General features: G+C 43.7%; 4 protein-coding genes across 4 annotated transcripts in view; 3 read left to right on the forward strand and 1 right to left on the reverse strand.

Annotated features, from left to right (window-relative positions):
• The window catches only part of abcc4 (ATP binding cassette subfamily C member 4 (PEL blood group)), a 37331-nt gene extending 28382 nt beyond the window's left edge, over positions 1 to 8949 (reverse strand). Inside the window, exons 1-18 of the mRNA XM_080018536.1 lie at positions 8828 to 8949; positions 7674 to 7784; positions 7332 to 7452; positions 6566 to 6790; positions 6389 to 6478; positions 5256 to 5419; positions 5009 to 5134; positions 4658 to 4907; positions 4198 to 4305; positions 4013 to 4102; positions 3661 to 3852; positions 3489 to 3583; positions 3254 to 3340; positions 3044 to 3140; positions 2038 to 2259; positions 1368 to 1499; positions 1207 to 1244; positions 249 to 343 (exon numbers count right to left, since the gene is read on the reverse strand). Of these exons, the coding sequence (XP_079874662.1) occupies positions 249 to 343; positions 1207 to 1244; positions 1368 to 1499; positions 2038 to 2259; positions 3044 to 3140; positions 3254 to 3340; positions 3489 to 3583; positions 3661 to 3852; positions 4013 to 4102; positions 4198 to 4305; positions 4658 to 4907; positions 5009 to 5134; positions 5256 to 5419; positions 6389 to 6478; positions 6566 to 6790; positions 7332 to 7452; positions 7674 to 7784; positions 8828 to 8889 (2305 nt within the window). The 5' untranslated portion in view covers positions 8890 to 8949. The remainder of the gene's footprint in view (positions 1 to 248; positions 344 to 1206; positions 1245 to 1367; positions 1500 to 2037; positions 2260 to 3043; positions 3141 to 3253; positions 3341 to 3488; positions 3584 to 3660; positions 3853 to 4012; positions 4103 to 4197; positions 4306 to 4657; positions 4908 to 5008; positions 5135 to 5255; positions 5420 to 6388; positions 6479 to 6565; positions 6791 to 7331; positions 7453 to 7673; positions 7785 to 8827) is intronic.
• Positions 8950 to 10537: 1588 nt separating this feature from the next.
• Positions 10538 to 15461, forward strand: LOC307243824 (claudin-10-like; the record flags this gene model as incomplete). The annotated part of the gene is made up of 5 exons (XM_080018785.1): positions 10538 to 10751; positions 14170 to 14331; positions 14693 to 14774; positions 14883 to 14991; positions 15315 to 15461. 5 exons carry the CDS (start codon positions 10538 to 10540, stop codon positions 15459 to 15461), a joined length of 714 nt encoding a protein of 237 aa, XP_079874911.1.
• A 1125-nt stretch (positions 15462 to 16586) lies between these two features.
• LOC307244303 (claudin-10-like) lies at positions 16587 to 18529 on the forward strand (the record flags this gene model as incomplete). Its single annotated transcript, XM_080019448.1, has 5 exons — positions 16587 to 16818; positions 17345 to 17506; positions 17616 to 17703; positions 17914 to 18021; positions 18325 to 18529. The coding sequence occupies 5 exons, from the start codon at positions 16587 to 16589 to the stop codon at positions 18518 to 18520; spliced, it is 786 nt and encodes a 261-aa protein (XP_079875574.1). The 3' UTR covers positions 18521 to 18529.
• Positions 18530 to 19588: 1059 nt separating this feature from the next.
• On the forward strand, positions 19589 to 20755 carry LOC307243883 (claudin-10-like; the record flags this gene model as incomplete). Its single annotated transcript, XM_080018853.1, has 5 exons — positions 19589 to 19820; positions 19900 to 20061; positions 20148 to 20229; positions 20353 to 20460; positions 20557 to 20755. 5 exons carry the CDS (start codon positions 19589 to 19591, stop codon positions 20753 to 20755), a joined length of 783 nt encoding a protein of 260 aa, XP_079874979.1.
• Positions 20756 to 21205: the final 450 nt, after the last annotated feature.

Raw genomic sequence — 21205 nt, forward strand, 5'->3', positions numbered from 1 at the left:
GACAATCAAGTCAATCCAACAGTGAAGAACAAGAAAAGCACCACTATCTCCCTGTACAGCTGAGGCCCCCACACGCGCGCGCGCACACACACACACACACACACACACCCACACCCTCACAAAGACACACTCGGGCCTTGAAGGCCTTGGGCCACAGCCAAAGAACTGTGGATGTGTTCAGTGAATGGCGGTGGCATTCAGAGCCTCAATGGCACAGGGAATAGCGATGTTGCCGCTGCGAGCCTCACCTGCGTAAACACCTAGGTGCAGGTCAAGGTCCAGCTGCCGAGCGGCGCCGCCACCGAGGGGCTCCGTCGCGTCGGCGCGCTCCTGCTCAGAGGCCCTGCCAGACGGCCACAAAGGAATCAAAAGGCACAAGGACAAACAAACACAACAGCCATCAAATGGGGAGAAAACAACAAGATAGAAGGAACCGCACAAAAACACTTTAATCCTTGTCGAAAGTGCAAGGTCAGTCTCAACAAGCAACAGATATTGCCCACGTTCTCGGTTGGCGTTGCCATTTTTTTTTCTTTTTAACTCGTCGATCAATACTTTTTCCAACTGTTTAAAGGACAATATGTAACTTTTCCACATAAAATTTCTAAAAACGACTAGACCTATATGTGGAACTTGAGTGCGTGTGATATGCCCGGGCAGCGGCATTTAAAGTACGATTTGGTTATTTAAGAACATGATTAACGGTTTCAAATGACTCCTATAATATACGCAATATTTTTTAGAATATACACAATACTTTTCCGGACTTTTAGACTAGTCGACCAGTCTAAGTTTAAACTTCCGTTTAAACATCAGGGAAATTATTCGTTAGGAAGATCTCTCGTACTTACATTATCTGAAATGTTTCCAACAATTTTCAAACCCACAGAAATCCGTAATTTTAATATAGCTAACAGTCCGTTCCATTAGGTCGCCTGTCAATGGCGTCATAGCCCCTTGCCGTTTGCTGCACGTTATGTCACCGAAGCTGTCCCCCCGTAAAGCACGAACGTACGGGTGAAGACAACAACTCCGATGATCCCACACTACTTCATAATGTCATCAAACTCCATCTTTTGTCATTGTTTTGATTGAGTGACCCCTTGCGGCAGATATAACATATTGTACCTTTAATTTGGAAAAAAAAAAAAAAAAGTCTGACCGTATAGTTATGAAAATATCAAATTAAAAACGAGAAAATCTTACCAGTGAGCAAGCCACCAGTCCTGCAAAATATATGTGATCTAGACACAAAAAAAACACACAAAAAATGACATCATATTCAGGAGTTAATAATGCCATTCGAAATGACTGACACGTTTGTTTAAAAGCTCTGGTCAGACTGGTAAGGAAGCAGCGTGACTCACATGAGCGAGGAGGTTGAACAGGATCAAGGCCACGAGCACCGCCAGGTCGGCTCCCGCGCGGAAGTACTTGATGTACAGACGCAGACCGATGGTTCCCTCCGAGCGAGTCTCCTCCGCCACGGGTTTCGCCGCCTGGAGGGACAGGCGGCCGGCCATCAATGCAAATCACCCGCCCTGATGAGGCTCTAACAAGCAGCAAGACAGGAAGTGAATCTGCTGCCCTCTTGTGACTGCAAAGCACGACTACCGTTTATAAGGAATACAACGTGGACAACTGTGAGGGTTTCATCTCAAGAGTTCCCAAAATGTTTCTTGTAAGGAAAAAAAAAAAAAAATGAGATGAATAGACATGAACTTCCTGTCTGGGGCTTGTCCGTAAATGCTTTGTTTAAAGTGGAGTTCATTTGATATCCTGTGTTGGTTGAATTATACCACAGGTCCCAGAGCTTGTTTTTCCCTAAATATCAAATATAGTTTTTTTTTATATAAAATAAACCTGCGGATTACCACTTTAAAGAAGGCATACAGACCAAACTACAATCATGTTTACTGTCTATATGATGACAGCAGAATACAGGTTTGCAGTCCCAGTTAAACAGAGCATATAACCCAATGCCTGGGTTTAGGACCTTGACCTACAATGGAATGTGTTGTGTTTGGATTTCCCTACCACCGTAAGCTGCTCTGTTCCCTCCATCAAAGAGAGGAGAGAGGAGGAGGGGGAGGGCATGGAGCCCTCCGAGAGGCTGTGCGGGGAGCAGGACAGGACGCCTGGCAGGGGGCTCAGATCCCGCCTGTCGTCATCCTGGGTGTCCCTGTCCTTCAGCAAGGACAGGAAGTCTATCCCCAAGCCCAGGAGCTCACTGTACAATCCCCGTGCCACCATGTGACCCTGAGGACAAGGGGGGATAGATAAAAATATATAATACTGTATTTATTTACCTATTTATTTAAGATATGAAAAGAGAGGTTGGCTATTTTTCTACCCACTGTACACCTCTTGCTGAGCGCTTTAATATTGAGAAACCTACCACTCTGCTGCTGCTTCTCACTGTGCTTAAATGCAGCGAATACAAATAAGCCATAAAGAAAATCTTAAACATATTTTGGAACAAAAGCGGGAAAGTGTAACAGTAATATCAGATTTTTTGTTTAAAACTACTTTTTGCAACTGCCGTGGTACACCTTACCCAAAGTGTAATGGCGGCTACATTAGGCTCTTACTGTATGTTAGCACAGATGTCGCCAAAAGAGCTTGTGGCGAACCAAGGGCCGTGGTCAAGCACCCGAGGCAGTTCGAGGAAGCTTGGCTGCCGTGGGAAAGGGAACCGTGCTGGCGTCCGCAGCTGGTGCTTGACCACGCACCTTGGTCCACCACAGAGCTATTTTGTTGGAGTGCAAAAGAGAAGAAAACTTAAAAACTGATAAAAATGAATGCTTTCTAAAAGCTTTAAATGTTTGCCGCATTGGACTGCATGTAAGCACAGTGAGAAGCTGCAGCAGAGTGGTAAGTTTCTCAATAGCAAGTGTAGCTAAGTGAGGTTGTGCCATGAACAAAGCCCGGGTTGAAAAATAGCGAACTGACCCTTTATATCTCATAGAGTCACCATTAAGTTAAGGTACCATTAAGTTCTGAAGCACCTAAACACCACAGAACCACACCTATAAACACACACCTCCTTCAAGACAATAATCTGGTCCGCTGCCTTCAAATACTGCAACTGGTGAGTGACCAGGATGCGAGGCTTCTTCTTCAAGAGGCCACAGATGCACCTAACGAAACAAGCTCGTCAAAATCGTCCCCATAACGTTCCCGGTATCGCAGAGAAGGTACGACAGCTCGTTAAAAGGAACGCAGACCGTCGAGCGGCAGTTCGTGGACTTACTCCTCGAACAGATGCCGGCCCACCTCAGCGTCTACAGCGCTGAGAGGGTCGTCCAGCAGGTAGATATCCGCATCCTGATACACTGCTCTGATAAGGGTTAGAAGACACACACACACACACACACACACACACACACACACACATTGAGGTCGGGTTATCATTTCTCACGTATTGGGAGAGCACAGTTAACAGGGTACAAACGCAAGGTCCATGACTGCAGTAGCATCCTGTGCACCTGGCTAGGTTGACCCGAGCCTTCTGTCCCCCGCTGAGGTTGGACCCTCGGTCCCCGATAAGGGCCAAGTCCCCATCTGGCAGCAGATCCAAGTCCTATACAGGACCAAGACCAAGCATTAGGAGTCCTTCGAGATGAGTGAACAGTACGTTCGCTTTACTTTATATCTCACCCGCTTCAGCGCGCAGGCTTGAAGAACCCTCTCGTACTTCTTCGGGTTGAGCTCCTTGCCAAAGAGGATGTTGCTGCGGATGGTGCCGGGGAAGATCCAGGGCTGCTGGGAGGTGTACGCCAGCTGCCCTTTGATCTTGACCAAACCCTGCTCGGGGCTCAGCTCTCCCAGGATGGTGCTGAGGAGAGAAGACTGGAGCAACCCCGTAAACAAAACCATAATCGAAACAGAATAGAGAGGAACACGGGTGGAACGGAGAAAAAAAACCAAAACATTTAATAGCTGTTTCTTCCAAAGAGTAAGCAAAAAAAATAATTACCGCCTTAATGTATGATTCAAAAGAAAATCTCACCTTCCCAGCTCCGACAGTTCCAACGACAGCCAGGAGCTGCTCTGACCTCACGGTGAAAGATATGTTCTGAAGAGTCGGAGAATCAAGAGCCTGGGAGAAAACAAACTTCCATGACCAACCTCTCCTTCATGAAGTGAGTCGACGGACCAGTTAGTGGACACTTTATAATTATCATTTACGCCAACCTTATCCCAGTAGCATATCAAATCCTGAATCTTCACTATACAGTCCTTTGTCTCTGTCACGGGAGGCCCCAGATGTCGAGGAGCAACTTCATCCAGGAGGAGAAAATTCTGAGAAGAAGCATCGCATTCCCACAATGACCATAATTTAGCGACGGTTAAATACCGAATCTGATACCGCTCCAACATCACCGTGAAATAAGGTATCCTATCAGAGAATATGGCTTGCCGCCTGAATGTTACATGTCAGATATCGAAGAAAAGTAAATTGATTTCCAGATTGTTTTGACACATAGAAGCATGATAGATGTCCCCAATGGAGGAAAAAATGGATTTGATGTCAACCTTTATGTTCTCACGACGCCCAAACTAAATCTCTACCGTGAGTAACACATCAGATCAGTACTCGATATTGGCCCCAGTAGGATCAACGCGAGGTGACCGTGAATGGTCGTTCATTTACTTTGATTCTTTGGATGCTGATGAGGGACTCGGAGACCTTCTCGATGGCCGACGGAAAGAAGAGCGTGATGGTGAGTCTCACCGCCCCGTACAGAGACACGGCCACAAACACCGTGCTGGCGGACATCTTGTTTCCCGTCAGAGTGTAGGTGCTGAGGGTGATGAAGACGATGATCTTGCTGGCCACGAAGAACGACGCCATGTTCAGCCCGCGAAGGTAAGAGCTCTTCATTATCTTCGAACTCTCCTTTCTGTACAGAAATAAAATAGCGAAATGTTTTCTCTGTGAAGCCCTTTCGGATTTAACTGCGAGAGAGTGCTACATAAACCAGGTGAACTTTACTTGACTAACCTTCGGACCTCATCAACCAGTTCAGAGAAAGGCTTCTCCCATGCGTACATCTTTATAATACGGATTCCAGAGACTACCTCACTCATCGTGCGCAGTCTGTCATCTGTTAAGGTCGATGTTTGGCCCCTGAAGACAGGGTGGTAAAACGTATGACAGTGTGACGGCGCAGGTTAGAAACATGTGAATCACAAACAGGTTCGTCTCAGTAACGGCAGTGGTATTACATATTCCCAATACGGCGAAATACCTTAGAGTGGAGAAAAGGCGTCCGAACATAGTTTGTACTGGAAGCAGGACGACCAAGACGGCCAGCCCCGCAAGGCATGATGGACCGATCAGATACAGCAACAACACAACCACAGCTGTGGCTTGTAGAGGACCGACCCACAAAAAGTGCAGGAATAAGGTTAGCTGTAAAGAAATAGAAAAAAAAAAATGCAGTGAGGTGCTGAGATATGACTCGAGTGCAGGGATTAAATTGGGGGTGGAAGCAGGTGGTCCGCTCACCCTGGGATAAATAAATAGGAAAGACCTTGAAGGGGTTCCCTTGCCGATGTTGCCAAATTCTTCTTATTAGGTCTCCCAGAAGGGATCAATTTCACGAATAACTTTGAAAACTAACACAAAATTCTCATTGGTCGAGCAGACAAGCGTTGAGCTTGCGGTGCAAAGCTGTACTGCGGCCAAGTGAGCCGTACTTAGTGAAACCCAAGTTCCACCCGCCATGTTTTTTTTGTTGTGCAACTGCTAGTGTATTTGCAGTACTATTAATATCACTGGCTCTAGAGTGAGACAGATAGATAGATAGACAGACAGACAGACAGACAGACAGACAGATAGATAGATAGATACATAGATAGATAGACAGATAGATAGACAGACAGACAGACAGATAAATATAGATAGATAGATAGATAGATAGATAGATAGATGGAGAGACAGACAGACAGACATATAGACAGATAAAGATAGATAGACAGACAGACAGAGACAGACAGAAAGACAAACAGACAGACGGATAAATAGATATATATAGATAGATAGATAGACAGATAGACAGATAAATATAGATAGATAGATAGACAGACAGACAGATAGACAGATGAAGATAGATAGACAGACAGACAGACAGACAGAAAGACAAACAGACAGACAGACAGACAGACAGATAAATATATATATATATATAGATAGATAGATAGACAGATAGACATATAGGCATGGTGGATTTGCAAGAGAGATTTTTCCAAATGTTTGACCTCACACGAAAAATGACTTAAACCGGGTCCACGCACCTCCCAAAATCCCAACGTTCCCGCTTCCGTGATCCCTGAACCAAATGCATGAACAACCAATGTGGCAACTTTGATGCTTTCATACCTCGTCAAATTTGTTGACGTCGTTGGATAAGAGGTTGACGACCTGCCCCGTGGTGGTTTTTGCCAGCGCTGTGTTGTTGAGGCAGAGGGCCTGGCCGGGCAGAAACAAACGTTCAGTTCCACGGACCAAAAGCCACCGTATTCTATAACCACTCGTCGTTTTAACGACAGCGCCAACCTTGCGATAGATCATGTGGCACATGGCCACTCGGATCCTCATGCCGGCTCTCTGAACGTGGAAGAAATAGAGGTGGTGAAGGACCGCCAGAGCCACGGCCGACAGGCAGACGGCCGCGGCGTAGCCGTAGGCCTCGCGCAGAGCGGCCCCGTCGGCCAAGCCGCGGCTCTCGAAGAACTGGATCAGCTTCCCGAGCAGCAGAGGCTGGACCACCTTCACGGCTTCCTGGTGGACAGCAGGAGGCAAGGGGGCACATTAGTGGATGTGAAAAAACACTGTAACAAATAAGGCCATCCATTTGGATTTTGGATTGGAGATGGCATCGATCCGATACTGGCTCCTGTTATCTGAATCGCATTTCGGAGGAGAAAGAAGTCGGAATCTGTTCCGCAACAGCACAGAAACACTTTTGTGACGTGACGATAACACCAGGCCAAGTGAAAACAATAGTCCATATATTTTTGTTTTAAATGCTAACATTTTGCAGAAATTTGCACTCTAAGTGATATTTCCGTTTTTAACTGATTATAACAAAGCGGCCTTTTTGCACAAGTCATGATGTATTTCTTCCTGTAAGGTAGAAAAGGTGTTGTGACGGCCATCTTTAACAAAATGTATCAATAAAAATAGCTCATTTGAAGGTGAGTAGTTAAAGAAAAATAATCTCGGACTGTATGGGCGTCAGCATTCTGGATTTCGGTGTCGGTTATTGGAAGAGAACAAAGTGTCCGGGCGTCTCTACGTTGAGTTGCTCGAGGCACTGTACCTCTATCAGGGTGTATATCCCAATGAGGGAGTAGGACTTCCAGTAGCACTGGATCAGAACTCTGGTCAGCTTGGGTGTACGAAGGTCTTTGGCTGCACTCAGAACCTCCTTATCCCAGTAGCTAGGAGGAACGGTAAGAAAGCCAGAAAGGCGTCACTCCAGATCACTATGTAGTTATCGTTATCATGGCGATGGGGTCATTCCTTTACATCGCCTCTACTTGTTCTCCAACTACAACTATTTGAAGACGAAATTTGCTCTATTAGCTAACATGATTATCTCGATTCAGAATCCATGAAACAAAGATCATCAATGGAGAAATACAAACATTTGTCGTCCTACCGCTGAAGTTCCTCTCCCAGTCGCTCGGAGCCGTCCTCTGGGAGGACGTTGTACATGTCGTCCTCCTCTAGCCTCCTCTCGTAGCCCTTTCTGAACAGGGGGTTCAGCCAACTACACATGAGAGGTAAATATGACATAAATATGTTATGATTTTATTGAATAATGAATCACATTAAATTTGGTTGATCAATAAAATGTTGTATACATATATACAACATTATCCCTTATCCCGTACTTATTAACCTATGTAACTGCTATGTAATTATCCCTTGTTCCGTAACAAGCAGTTACTTAGTTACTGTACTTAAGTATATTTTTCTAGTAATTGTGTTTACTTTAACTATATTCCGTTTCGGAGACATTCAACTTTTGCAGCCCTGCGTTTCAACGCCAATATCCACACTTTTTCACTCTACTACATTTCTGACACGATCTCGTTATTTGTTTGTTTTTTTACAGCAAAGCAAAAAAATAAAATCAAAAAAATCGGGGACTGGATCTATCAATGATGCGTTAGGTCCATATCCTCGTAAATGACTATGGCACCAACTGCTCTATTTTCTTTTTCTAAATTGTAATCGGGATATGTAGGCAGGGGGGAAAAAAGGTGCAGTGGGCACTCCATGACTCTGGATCAGACAAGTCCTTTTACTTTTAATACTTAAAGCACATTTAAGAGCTTACACACTTTCACTCTGGGGTCAGCGCGGTACCTTCCCTTTTACTGGGGTCATTTTGTGTTTCGGGGCGTTGGTACTTTCGCATAAGTACTTCTTCCACCACCGCTTCCAAGCACTGTTCATTATAAACGCGGCGATAGCGCACTGTGGCTCTTATTTCTGACTGGAACACATGCTTTGGCCGAACGCAATTGTCCGTGATGCCTGCCAGAGTGGGGTAAACCAATAAGACCTGGTCTAATTCCCGATAAACACAGTCTGGTGCCTGGATGTTTATGTGCCTCCTGCACGCCCAGAGGCACCGTGCACTTAACGTGACCATAGAGGAGAGGAGGAGGTGGAGGAGGAGGAGGAGGGGGAGGAGGAGGAGGAGGAGACGAGAGGAAGAGCAGAGGAGAGGAGGGCGGGGGAGAGGGGAGCGCCGCCAGTAAAGTGTCGGGAGCTGCTGTCACCGTCCCAACGGCGTTTTCTTACCAGAAGAACATCTTGGAGAGCAGATTAGCTGAGGAGGACGGATTATCCCTCGCACGCTCCATGCCCCGACTCTTACAACAACACCGCAAAACACCACTGTGGAATAGAAGGCGCAGGGGGTATCTCCAAGAACTGTATCTTAAGAATGAAAAAAATGTTATATATATAAATACATATATATATATATATAGATAGATATGTATCGATATCTATGCACACACACATGAATTCTGTGGTGTTTTCATACCTGCAGACATCCACATGGAGCGCTCAGCTGCTTTCTGCTGCTGCCGTCCGTCAGTGGCGCACAAACCCCGCCCCCCGCTTCTGGATTGGCTGACAGAGATGTCAGTCACTGCCCTGACCAGCGTCTTTGACGTGTTTATTTCCTTGAAGTTCTAAGGTTCTGCAGCTTTGTAATGCAAAAAAATCATTTGTAATAATAATAATAATAATAATAATAATACTGCAAAACACATTTAATAAAAATAAGTAAATATTTTACTCAATTTCAGTTTTGGGTCATCAATGTATTGAACGCCATTGAAGGACCCCCCCAAAAAAATTGTCAGCAAATGGTTTTTTAATCGTTATTCCTCTTGAATTATTTGTCTTGATTAATTATTCCCAAACTACTCCGAGTAATTCTCAAAATAATCCTCGTAATAGTTTAGGATAAGGAGCAATATGTGGTAAAGTCCAATTACCGGTTCAGCTATTTCTGCAGAAAACATGGATGAGCTGTGTATACAGTACTATTTTCTCTCTGGTTGTTTTCAAGACCATTTCAACAAAGTGTTTCTCTCTTCTTCAGCGTGACAACGTATGGTTTTCCTTTCAAATCCTATTGGACATTGATTGACTGACATGTCATTTTGAGACCTGTCCAATGTTCATATCTCAACTGTGTGATCCATAGACATGTCCAGTCAATAAAGGTTGTGTTACCAAAGCAATGCTTGTAGAGAGCAATTTAAATCAAAATGCTATTTTATCAATTGTCTAAGCATAGGGTATAACCATCAACAACTTATGTTGAAAATCTTAATGTTAACATTTGGCAAAGCGTTCCATTGTCCTTGACTTTTGTTCAGCCCCTTATAATATCTAAAGGACATAACAATTTGTATTAAAAATGTATTTTGGCAGGCAACAAGTTTTCTTAACCTTTGTTTTGTCACAAAGGAGAGGAGAAAAAGGCCTAGACTCCCAGTAAAATAAACAAAAGAACATACATGTCATAGGATGATTTTAGGGTTAACTGACAATCATTCCTCATTCCCTGTTAATACATTTTTATGTGCAGAAATAGCTGAACAAGTAATTGGACTTTGCCACATCGCCCGGCTGTCTCAGGATTACTGATTATTCCTTTATTATTATTTTTGCTGTTAATGTGATACCTGACCTTCCCCCCTCTGACAAAACCATGAGCGCACTGAAAGACAAAATAAGCAAAAATGGGCCATTTCTGAAGACACTCGGCCACAATGTAATATCTAACTTTGGGCTCGGGCGTCAGGTACTCTTTGACTATATGACCTATGACTCGGACGCTCCTTTGCCCTAAACAGAACAAGGTGAGGTTCCCTCTGTGTAAATCATCTCAGCCAAAACACATGTCCACAGTGTAATTTGAATTGCCCGGGGGCCATTCCATTGTATCGAAGCCTCTCAAAGACTGTATACCATACATCGGTACACCACTAAATGTCAGGGGTGCAGATCCTGGCCTTCCTGGGGGGCCTGGCGGGGCTAGGGGCCACCATCGCCGCCACGGTGTCCAACGAGTGGAGGGCCACGAGCCGCGCGTCCTCAGTGATCACTGCCACCTGGGTTCTGCAGGGGCTGTGGAACAACTGTGCGGGCAACGCCATCGGAGCCTTGCACTGCAGACCCCACCACACCGTCTTCAAGCTGGAAGGTAGGCTTCAGGGTGCTTTTTTTAAATTTTATTTATATGATATCATCTTTCTGCAATCTTTATGTTTTGATATGCATAAACTAAGATATGAGGATGCTGCGTGTATTTATTATCATGTTGTCAATTAAATATTTAAAATGTTTTTTTCCCCTCTATTCTTTACAAAGTTTGTGATTTTTTTTTAAATTTTGAACAATGATGATTTGATTAATTGAATATTTTCAACATGTTTTTTAAGTTGTTAAAATGATACATGCTTAATTATGTCCATTTTTTGAAAGCCTCTTTCCAAACTGTACCGGCTTTTCCATTGCAATCAAACATTTATCATTTTATAAAACTCTTATCTTTGATGGTGTCATCAATCCCCTGTATTAGCCTAAATTGTTATGATAAAAGCATCGCTTCTCTGAAGAGAGGTTTTAAACAATTGAAAATCTGGTGGCGTTAGATGGATTTATCAGCTGGTGTTGCATGAAAATGCAATATAAGCGTTTAAGAAGTCACATTTTTTGGAGGTTTACACTTTGGAATAAATTATGATAATTAACAAGACATTTATATTGACTGTTTTCTTGTTTTCTTTGATGATTTTGGAATGGGTTATTTACTTTTTGCAATGTTGAAATTCTATGTAATCATTTGTCAAGAACCAATGTCCAGACCAGAAATTGACACAACAAAAGATTGAATTGATTGTTGTTGTTTTTTTTTTTTTAATGAATAGTTGTGTAGTTTTGTATTATTAAACTACAAGTTATTTGTGATGTAGATAGAGAGAGAAAATATTTGGAAATGTTTTGTGTTGTTGTTTTAGCTGATGACACGGACGTAGGGCTGGGCTGAATGTGTAATCCTTTAACACAGATATCAAACAGAAAGCAGCCCAGAGAAGTTCTATTACAAAGAAGCAAAATACATGTTACAAATACTGTGTTGTAAATTATAAACAAATCACACAGAACCAAGGAGTACATAATATCTAGTGCCACAAACACATGAAATGTGACATTAAGTGAAAACTCCTGTAGCTTTCTAGTTTAATGAAAGTGTACACCTCAAATTGTGTTATGATAATCTTTGATATCTAGTACTGATTCTGATTCTGATGACTGATTATCTAAAAAATAGTAGTTGTCTGCTGCCTTCTTTGTAGTGATAAATCATGACCGGCCACCAGGTGTCGCTCTTTCTCAGCTTAAAGGAACATCCAACACTCCCAACACTTTGTGTCCTTCCCAAACCTCCAACTGTGATGTCATGACTGTGTGGTCATCCATAACTTTATTAACACATTGCTCACCAGCGTATCAAATGGCTGGCGTGCAGTTAATAAGTCATCTGTGTTGTAGGCTACTGCTTTGGGTCTGTGGTAAAGTTCTGGTCCACAAGGAGTCTATGGACCCCCCCTTGGATTTGTGTGTGTGTATAGTTGACTGGATGTCGCCTTCTAAAAATAGTTACACACAGGCCTGAATCCTGAAGGCATCGGTCGGACCAAGGGTCAAACTCAGGAACCAATGGTAATGTGCAAACGTGATGATGCACCTTTTTACGCCTATAACCTTGTCTATTTTGGCCTGACCACCCCCCTTCACACTTCCCAGTCATCGTCCGTCACAGTGAGTCAGCTTGACGCATATCATTTAAGGGCGTGGAGTTGGAGGAGGATGGGGGGTACACCCCATCTACCTGTTGACCCCTCCCCAACCGGATATAACAGTCCACAATACATTAACTATCAATCCCAGCACATCCACCTAAGTTAGGAGTGTGAAGCCCCGTCTTGCTTCTCCAGTGATCCGGAGAAACCATTAATTGATTTTTTTTTTTTTTCGAGATCCCCACCAAGTGAAGCGTAGAAGGGTCACACTCTGTCCAGTATGAGCAGTATGATCACTGAGATCCTGGCCTTCGTCCTGAGCACCTCGGGCTGGGTGCTGACGTCGTCCACCTTGCCCACGGACTACTGGAAGGTGTCGTCCCTGGATGGGACGGTCATCACCACGGCCACCTTCTGGTCCAACTTGTGGAAGACCTGCGTGACCGACTCCACGGGAGTGTCCAACTGCAAAGACTTTCCCTCCATGCTGGCTCTGGACGGTCAGCTCCCTCTCTCCTTTCTTTCTTGTCAGCAAATGAGGGGAAACTGTCTCATGCATCAAGCGAAATAAATGGTGTTGGTAGTTTTTTTGTTCTCCAAGGTAGGTTTTTGGATATTTTACCGGTTCAGGTCCATTCGAGAGGCACCTGTTTGAAAGTTTGTAAACATTTTTTTTTATTTTATTTTTTTTTTTTTTATGTAATTTTTGGACTGGGATACACAGCAGCATCCCTCACTACCATCTCTGTTCAAACCATTCGGCAGAAAGAAAATATTTTTATTTTTATTTGAATTCAAATTTCAAGGAAACATATTGCTTTACAAATCGAGTTAAACGTCTTTGAGTTATTGCACTGGGACTGTTTGAAAGCCAAGTTGAAATTAATTAAGTAAAAATCTATATATAAAGTTTGGGAAAACCAATTACCGTACCTAACAAACACTTTATTTTCTGCTCATCTTTTATGAGCTGACTCAGCGTCTCTTTTTACCATTGATTCATCCAATCTTCTTGAGTTACTGTGAGGAGTTTCCAAATATCCTTTTTGTTAATTCACGAAATCAAATAATATAAACCCTACCACACACGATGTGATCATATGCTAAAAGTCGTCAGACCTTCAAGGTCTGTGTTTCATATTGTCTATATTGTCTTTATTGCTTTCTATTCATTAAAAAACCTACATATGGGAAACAGCATATCGGTCAACTTTGAATCGTTGGAAATTTGTACATTCACACATTGTTTGTGTGATCAACATTTTCACGTCATTTTTTTCTCAGTTTGAGAAGAACCAACAAATCCGCTGTTGCAGTTGGCAAACCTGCAAAAATGTAATTATTTCCAAATAAAGCAAATTCCTTACGCTTAGCCCAATAGATAAATTGCCATTAAATAAAACTAGTTGCATCCCTGCGGTCAGTGCTTTCAACAAAATATGTCCGATCTCGCCCCCCTCGGAAAAATTCATTTACTTCTAAATGTGTCAATGTTTAGCCTCGGTTCTCACGAGTTAAAGGCCATAAATGAGATTTACGGAGCGCCGCGAGCTGTTTCTAGCATGGTTGGCCAGTTTCAGGGGTTAAACCACCAAGGTAATATTTGCCTCTAAATCACATCTGAAGACAAGGTTAAATGTCAGAGCTGTGGAGCGTCATGGCGTGACCAGCTCAGAACCAATTACGCGTTTCGCGAAAAAATTGTCCTTTGTGCTTTATATGTAAATGTGTCGCCTGCTGAGTTGGCAAAAAATGTCTGGCGCTCATATCATATATTCATCCCGATAAATTCTGCTCCGATTTCTCTCCCCACAGGTTACATCCAGGCCTGCAGGGGACTGATGATCGCAGCCGTCTGTCTGGGGTTTTTCGGGGCCATATTCTCTCTGGTCGGGATGAAATGCACCAAAATTGGAGGAAGTGACGAAAGCAAAGCCAAGGTGGCCTGCTTTGCTGGCGTGAATTTCATCCTCAGTGGTAGGTGGAGTTTGAGACCAGGCACAGAGTGAGTTTCATTGTGCTAATGATCTATTGAAAAGGGCCAATAATTCAAGGGAAATAATAGGGTAACCCTTACCCTCACCCATGTGCTGAGGAATGATCATTATAAATGTATATCCCAAAACTGAAATTAAGTATAATATTTACTTATTTTTAAGAAATACATTTTGCTTGTTTGCTTTTTTCTTCATGACTAAGTTTACTATTATTCATGTTATTATCTGATTGCCTTCTATTAGTGTAAAGTTTGGCTTGCATGTTGCGTATGAAAGGTGCTTTGGAAAGATGATTTTTACTATTATTAACATTATTATTATCTCTGACCTCCTCCTCGCAGGCCTCTCCTCGCTGTCAGCGTGTTCCTTGTATGCTCATCGGATCACCTCAGAGTTTTTTGACCCCATGTTTGTGGCTCAGAAGTAAGTTCCCGGTGTGAGCCACAGTCCTAACTCCCTTTTAATGTTTGTTAACTAATTAGTTCACTGATGAATCGATGTTGCCCTAATGAATACATCCTCTTCCTCCAGGTATGAACTGGGGGCCGCACTCTTCATCGGCTGGGCTGGCTCCGTGCTGGGCATCCTGGGAGGCATCATGCTGTGCTTCTCCGTCGCAGACACTTGCACCAAAAGGTGTGTAGATAAGATAAGATAACACTTTATTAATCCCCCGGGGGGGAGATACAGGAGCAGTAATGCATTACACATCACATTTCTTTACTGTAAACCATGTTTGTGCAGCATAGATTTGGTCAGGGCTTCAAATTTCCATTTTACATAAACTGTAACAGGAGGAAGTCTCTTCTCTGGCATCTTAAACAGTTCATAGCAGATGGAAAGTGGGGCTCCAAGTGGGGAAAGCGGGAACAATTGTAAACCGAACCTCAGTTCCGTTCGTCCTTGAAAGGCTTTTGATTTGTGAAGGTGAATCCACATTGTGTCTCTTGCAGCAAAGGCCAGACTAGATATTCCTACAGAGGAGCTGCGTCACACTCCCACATCTCCAACTACGGAAGAGGGCGCGTCAAGTCCACGAACCAGGGGCCTGGCCCAGACTACAGCGCCTCCACCAGGGTGCAGCACTTTGATAAGAACGCATATGTGTGACGGGTGGAAAGATACAATTATTTTGACGTGTGTTTGAAACGTTAAAACTAAAACAAATTAAATTTTGTTTAAAGTGTAAAAAAACGTACTGTACATCCGTAGCTTATCTTGACTAGTAGTGGTGCAGGCTTCATTTGCGTTCACATATGCACAATTTTATTACAAGTGTATGTTTATTACAAGCTTACTCTCTGAATTTATGGGCTTTTTGGTGTTAGCGTTGACCAATATAGGCTGTATCATGTCCAACAACTTCCTTTTTAACAAAGTAACTTTTAAAGGGGTTTTAAGACCTGACGTTTCATTTAAATATATATTTTGTTTATTTTTCTATGTTCATATAATTGAGTGTTTATATTGTAATTTTTAACATTTGCGATTTGTGAAATCCCGTTCTTCGTCGTCTACAGTGCCTCTGTTAATCTGTAATAGCGGTATTTAAAACTGTGTCCGACACTTATATACTTGTTTTAATGTTCCTCTCCACGGCATAACCATTAACCATCCCTTTATAATCTACTTACACTAGAAAGGACCCCAAAAAAAACTTTTTGTATTGTAAATATTTGCTTTTTTGGTAAACGGTCATACAGTGTGAGTAGAGAAATAAAACGGCACATATTAACTTGCAGTGTTAATTATTGTGGCTCTTTTTTTTTTTTTTTTGGTGGAACATGATGTCAATATTGGGTGAGTAAATAACTGACGAGAATATTCCACTGGAGAGGAAAGCAGTTTCACAGGGTGTTTCAATGTCGTCGTGCGAGGGGGATCACTTCACATCCTTCCTCAATACCATGTTAAAGACAAACATTAAACCTTGGTGGTTGGTGTGCATTATTTGTTGTTATGGACGACACACTGCGAACGGGCATTTCGTTTCGAGAGACAGGGAAAAGCAAACAAAAAGGGAGAGCGTCCGAGTATCTGGACGCCACGCTTTTAGGGAGTTTACAGTCAACACCCTCGCCGCTGACGCGCCGCCCGCATCAACACTGACACGAGCCTGCCATGAAACAAAAAGTGTCACCATCCTTCTCTCCACTGTCCTAAAATCCTTCCGCCTGTTCGCCCACCTCGCTCGGATCCTTAGAAGACCTTCCAGTTTCGCCGACGACTCTTAAAATGAGGAAGCGTCTGATCCAGGTGTTTGGCTTCCTCATCTCCACGCTGGGCTGGGTCTTCGTGCTGTGCACCATGGCCATGGACTTCTGGAGGATCACGCAGCTGGGGGGCCAGGGCGGCTCCTTCATCATCAAGGTGGCCTGGTACTGGTCCAACCTGTGGAAGGACTGCTTCACCGACTCCACGGCCATCACCAACTGCAGGGACTTCCCCGTTCTCTGGTCCGTCACCGGTAAGTTCTCCTTTACTGTAAACGCTTTGTCCACAATGGATGTAAGAACTTTGTGTATAAACGTGTCCAGCTGTAACACAATGAGTGGTGGATCAATTAACAAATACCCCCCTGAGGCCTACCTGGTTTATCTACTTTTTTTTTTATCTGGATCTATGTTTTTATTATTTCTTTATTTATGCTTAAATTTTATCATTTCTGATCTGCAAGAAAACTCACTTGCAGATTTTTTTTTTTTTTTTACTGTAGCATTTTATTCTATATTATAGGCCCTATATCAGGACACTGGCTATGACAAGCATTTTTACTTTAATACCTTACAGTGTAAGTACATTAAGCACTTATATAAAATACTTACTTAAGTAGAAATATCTATATGTGTTGCTTTACTATAGTCACTCTGTGTTACGGAATTTGTACTTCTCTTTTACTTAAGTAAAAGGTCTTTGTACTTTTTCCAACACTCCCTAGAGAGAATAGTCCGCCCCGCCAACAGAAAATTTATGATATTTCTGTTTTCCCCCAGCGTACGTCCAGGGGGTGCGAGGCCTGCTGATGTGCGGGATGGGTCTGGGCTTCTTCGCTTTCATATTCTGTTTCCTGGGGATGGAGTGCACTTACATCGGGGGAGCGGAAAAGATGAAGGACAAGCTTTTACTGGCCGGATCGGTGTTTCATTTTGTCGGAGGTGAGCGTAACGCAGATTGTCGCCGGATTTATTTATTTTATTTTCTTTCACCAAAAGTTTTTTTGGGTCACCAAAAGTCCTGACCCAAGAAAACCCCCCTCCCTCGCAGGGGTGACCGACATCGCCGGCTACTGCTTGTACATCAACAGGATCGCCAGGACGACTTTTGCCGACAGCCTACAGCCCGGAGTGTTGCGGTTAGATAATATGATATAAGAAGAGATAAGATAAGATAAGATAAGATTATCATTTATCATAAAAAAATCATTTGATAGTGATTTGGAGCCAATACAGTAACTGTTGATGTCACAGGATATGAAAGTTTATATTTTTATGAAAACTTTGAGTGTATTGAAAGGCTAGGATGTTTTGTTTTTTTCCATGACTTAACTCAAGCCATTTTGCAGATATGACATTGGGACTCCCATATTCCTTGGCTTGGTGGGCAGTTTCTTCATCCTCCTGGGGGCCATTCTTTACGCTGTCACTGTCTACCGCCTTATCATTCCAAAAAGGTAACAAAAATGTTTGTTTTTATCTTCTCTCGTCGTTTTGTGAGTTTGTGTTATTTTGTTAACTTTATCAGTGGTTGTTTTTTAGGCTGAAATTTTTCAGAATACATTGAGAGATAAATATGTCAATGGACTCCCTGCACTTGACGGCCCTGTTTAATGGGGGGGGGGGTTTGGTTTCTGTAAACACCCAAATTTTCCTCCGGGGATTAATAAAGTCTTGTCTTATTTTATCTTGTATAGATAAATATAACACGTTTGCGGGATAAACAGCTTCTTATTCCCCATTCGGGCTCCTCTTCACAGCAGAGAAATCTACGTCTACGGAAACCGGACGTACAGGGACCCTCGGTCTGGACGACAGACCCTCTACACCGGGTACTACAGACCATCCAGACAGTACGGATCGTACGTGGGATCAGGAAGGTCCAGCAGCTCCAGAATCTCCCAACTCTCCCGGACGACTCCGGAGAGAATGTCGGACAGAAATGCATTTGTTTAGTCGCTATGCAGAGCCGCTGGAGCAATGAGCTGAGAGAAACAAGGTCAAAGGGAAGGCCTCGTATTGTATAATTGTAAAGAGAACGTTTTTCATGCCGTTGAAAATCAATGATATTGGAAATATATCGGAATATTTCTGTTTACTTTTCTTGTTACCTTTGTGTACTGTATATAATATTGTTTTAATCATGAATTATAATTTTGGATCATGGTCATTTAAATGCTGTACCTTCTTGATGGACACAGTAAAAACACACATTTCACACAGAATGGTTCTTGCCAATTTCATTTTTTTCTATCCGCCAGCATGTGACTCACAGGATTTTTCAGTGAAAGGAATGATGCTAGTCAAGGTGAGTCTGTACGAAGGGTCATCCTCAATTTATTATTATTTTACCCACAGAATGAGAAAAACATCATATCTTTCCAACTTACTCCTCCAGCTGGAGTAGCACAGTTCTCCCTGTTAACCAATTCTCGGATGATCACAAGGCTATTCCACCTAAACATATGTGTAGAAAATCCACTGCAAACACCTGTGTGTAACATTAACATTAACCAATTTTATATGACGTGGCATATGGAATCTATAACCACCATGAAGAAAATACGAACTCTACCACAAATCACTATTTTTCCACCTAAACAGGATCTGAATGATCATCACAATCAAATTGGGCACTACATTTCCAAATCCATACTATAACATTTAAAAAAATCTTTTTCAAAAGCCATCTGAAATAAGATTCCAGGTGCCCCACCACGATAAACACGGCCTCATGCCGGTCGGCTCGTCGGGTTTGTAGCAATGACAAACACAGCGGCACGCCGGCAGAGTGACCTTCAGTGATGTCTGCGGGTCTGTCCGTGTGTTTGTCAAGGTGACTGGTTGTTTTGGGAGGGTGCGGTCGGCAGGTGGGAGGGTACGGGGCTAGGCAACACCCTCTCCCTTACGCGCCTGCAGGTTCCCACTTCATTGTTAGCTAAGGTTGCGGCGGAAGCCTGGGGCAGCCCTCTCGCCTTCCCTCGGCTCTAGGTTCCAATCGGTTGTCGCGACGCCGGAGCAGCCATGAACTACAGGACGGTGGTGATGTACATGGAGATCGGCTGCTTCACGGTCTGCGTGTGCGGGTGGATACTGGTGTGCTCCACCATGCCCACGGAGATCTGGACCTGGTCGGAGGTGGACAGCATCGTCCTGACCACCTCCAATTACTTCTCTAACCTGTGGAAGGACTGCATCTCCGACTCAACGGGCGTGTCCGACTGCAAGGGCATCCCGTCCATGCTGGCGTTGAACTGTAAGTCGGTGAACGTGTAGGGAAGTGTCACGATAGCCCTGAATGGCGAGTTGTTTTATCGCGCTATCCTCCCGGACAGGGGACATTCACATGTGCCGGGCGCTCATCATCACCTCCATTATCCTGGCGTTCTTCGGGTCGATTCTGGTCTTGGTGGGAATGAAATGCACGAAGATCGGAGGGTCGGAGCTGGCTAACGCCCGGGTGACGTTCGCTGGAGGAATGAATTACCTCATCTCAGGTAAACACCCCTGCGCTTCATTTTGATTCCATTCATGTTGATTGTTGTCTCTATTTGGATATTATGTAATATTCACTCTGCTTTAGGGATGTGCTCCATGATCGCTTTCTCTTACTACGGAAACAAAATCAGGGCGGAATTTCACGACCCAAACTTCCGAGCCCAAAAGTAGGTAGACGTTGTTATCATTGTCGTGGTTCAGGGAAAACACGACATTTTACACATCGAAAGGCGCCGCGTGTTGAGTGCTGAAGCTCTCATACTGCGAGCGCACCTTCTATTCTCCTGCAGGTTTGAAATAGGGGTTGGAGTCTTCATCGGCTGGGGAGGTTCCACGCTGCTTGTTGTCGGAGGTCTTATTTGCAGTATCTTCGCGGGGAGGGAAGGCTGCCGCTCGAGGTACGGCAGTCCTGCTTTGGTTTGCGCCGTGGGGCGATCGCATTTTTCTTTTATTCGACCCGCGACGTGACATTTTCTCCAATTTAACCCACACAGCTCCAAGAGAAAAGGCCTCCCCGTCTACAGAGCCCCTGATGAATATAAGTCGATTCCGGCCAAACCGACCTCTGTGTCCACGGTGGGCTCAGAAGGGGGGCAGAGTGGAAAGTCCCAGTCCCGCAGCGGCAGCAGAGGCAGCAGCGTGTCGGGGATCACCAGGAGCAGCAAGACCTACACCACTAATGCCTATGTGTGATTTTTGCCAATTATGATGTTTGATCAACTGTTTATTCAAATAAGGAGGCACTCACTCATTTAATACACTTGTGTCAAGTGTTGTGTGTGCCATTTTGCCGTATGTATGTGTGTGTGTGTGTGTGTGTGTGTGTGTGTGTACAGTATGTATGTATGTATGTTTGTATGTGAATAACATAGACTTGGGGTCATTTCAACATTGTTAAATTAATTTGGGACCATGCTCCTAAATGTCCAAAACTACAAAAATAAAGTCTGAAATACTTCTGTTAGATGTCTTTTTGTTTTGGGGATATGCTCAGATATTGACTCTAGCATATCCAATACAATTCGTGCATCCAGGGGCGGTCTTAGTGATTTGGAGGCCCCAGGCAGGACCAATATGAGGCCCGTTCACCACCTCACCTAATGCAAGCTTAGGGCTAGTAAACAAAAACTATTTAGAGAGAGT

The sequence above is a fragment of the Zeus faber genome, assembly GCF_960531495.2.
Source record: "Zeus faber genome assembly, chromosome: 18".
NCBI lineage: Eukaryota > Metazoa > Chordata > Actinopteri > Zeiformes > Zeidae > Zeus > Zeus faber.